This window comes from Plasmodium gallinaceum (assembly GCF_900005855.1).
Source record: "Plasmodium gallinaceum strain 8A genome assembly, contig: PGAL8A_v1_68, whole genome shotgun sequence".
NCBI lineage: Eukaryota > Apicomplexa > Aconoidasida > Haemosporida > Plasmodiidae > Plasmodium > Plasmodium gallinaceum.
This window is the reverse complement of record NW_021628229.1, coordinates 252,644-254,740: the sequence shown is the minus strand read 5'-3', so window position 1 is coordinate 254,740 and position 2,097 is coordinate 252,644. Positions and strand designations below refer to the sequence as shown.

The 2,097-nt window shown below is 13.8% G+C and overlaps 1 protein-coding gene across 1 annotated transcript; it reads left to right on the top strand.

The window, feature by feature from the left end:
• Positions 1 to 610: 610 nt before the first annotated feature.
• Positions 611 to 1,934, top strand: PGAL8A_00182200 (conserved Plasmodium protein, unknown function; the record flags this gene model as incomplete). The annotated part of the gene is made up of 4 exons (XM_028670505.1): positions 611 to 987; positions 1,148 to 1,421; positions 1,519 to 1,758; positions 1,878 to 1,934. 4 exons carry the CDS (start codon positions 611 to 613, stop codon positions 1,932 to 1,934), a joined length of 948 nt encoding a protein of 315 aa, XP_028527251.1.
• Positions 1,935 to 2,097: the final 163 nt, after the last annotated feature.

The following is a 2,097-nucleotide window of genomic DNA, read 5'->3' as shown; positions in this document are numbered from 1 at the left end:
AAACAAATTTATACACATATGTATATAAATATTATCCTTAATTTGATACTTTTTACTTTTTTTATTTTTTATTGTTTTTAATATGAAGTACAGATTACCTAATATATTTAAAAATGTATCAGTAAAATATTTTTAAAAAAACATATATATATTAGACAAAGTATTGGAAAAAAAAAAATATATATATATATATATATAATTATATAAATAATATATATACATATAAATTTATATATATAAGCTTTTTTAAATTTGTCATACAATTAGAAGTAAAAAGAAATATATTTTTTTTTTTGAAATAAACAATAGTAGAAATTATTTAAAATTTGTAAAGTAATTAAAAAAAAAAAAAAAAAAAAAGACCTATTGTACATTTCAAAAATAAAATTGCAAATAAAAAGAAAAAAAAAAAAAAAAAAAATAAGACTTAATATTATATAATTATTTTAAGAAAATAGAAATAAAAATATTTCTATGTTTTTCACCTAATTAGCTCTTTAGAATTTTTGATTTTTTTCTCCCTATCTTCTATTAAAAATAATTTAGAGTATATAAAATTTTTTTTTTTTTTATTTTAATTTTTATTATATAATGATAAATATAAGTAGATATGAAAGAAAATATAAGTAGTAGTAATATATATATAAATAAATTGCATTCAAAAAACTTAAATGATGAAAATATAGATGTAATTATAAAAAATGAAAAAATAATAAATGAAAATTTGACAAAAGAAAATGAAAAAATTAAAGAGAATAACTTAAAAATACAAAGTATATTATTAAGTTATATTGAAGATAATAATTTTATATATGAAAGTGACTCAATCGAAGATGAGAAAAAATATAAAAATGTGTTGATATCTGTTATTGATTATATAGAAAAATTAAAAATAGTTAATAATCAAATGAAAAATGATACTTATCTTTTGCTTGAAGAATTTTTTAATTGTATTAAAGAAGTAATAATTAAACAAAACGATTTCTGGTAATTCAAAATTTTCTCTTTTTAACATAAAAATTTTTTTTTAGTTTCATTTTATTTTCAATATGTCTAATTTTTTTGTACTTTACATATTATATCTTATTTTAATTTTTTTTTATTTCTATTTTATTATTATTTTTTTTTTTTTTTTGTTTTTTTGAAGTTATTTAATAAAAGAAGATTTGAACTATTTTAAAATATCTGGAAAGGAAGACATATTTAAAAAAAACATGTTAACAATGAGAAAATTATATGAACATAATAGTATACTTAGATCTCAAATTTCTTTATTTAACAAGTTTAAGTTAAAAAATGAAAATTTAATTCATGCAGATTTTGAACAATTAGAATTAAAATATAAAAATTTAAAGAGTAAAGAAAACAATTTAGAAAAAAAAATTGAGAATCTTAATAAAAAAATTAGGAAATCTACAGAAGTACAAATCATAACATGAAAAAAAAAAAAAAAAAAAAAAAAAAAAAATATAAAACGGATATATATTTAACTATTAATAATAATTTTTTTTTTTAAAGAAAAAATTACATTATGATGAAAAGGATTTGTATTTAGAAAAATTATTAAATGAAAAAATTACATTATTAGAAGAATCATATAATGCTATAAAAAATAAAAAAGAGTTATTAAATGATTTAAAAAAAAAAAAAGAAGAATCAATTAAAAAATATAATGAAGCGGAAATAAATGTATTAACAAAAAATGTATTTGAAGGATTTCACGAAAAGAAACAATATTTCAATAAATTAAAAATAATGGTTAAAAAAGAAAAAAATTACTAAAAAAAAAAAAAAATAAAAATTTATTATTATTATATTTTATTTTAATATATATATATATATAAATATATATTTTTATTCATGAAAATTTTCTTTAGATGGAAGAGTTGAAAAAAGAATATGAAAATTTAAGCAAAGGAGAAAGAAAAGAATAAAAAATATATGAAGAAAATGAAGTATATGATTACTGAATTTTCTAATATAAATAAAATATATGTTAATATATTTCTTAAATGAAATATAAATAGATGTGTAATAAATATGGTATATTTACAAATAGATAAATAGAAAAAAAAAAAAAAAAAAAAAAAAAAAAAT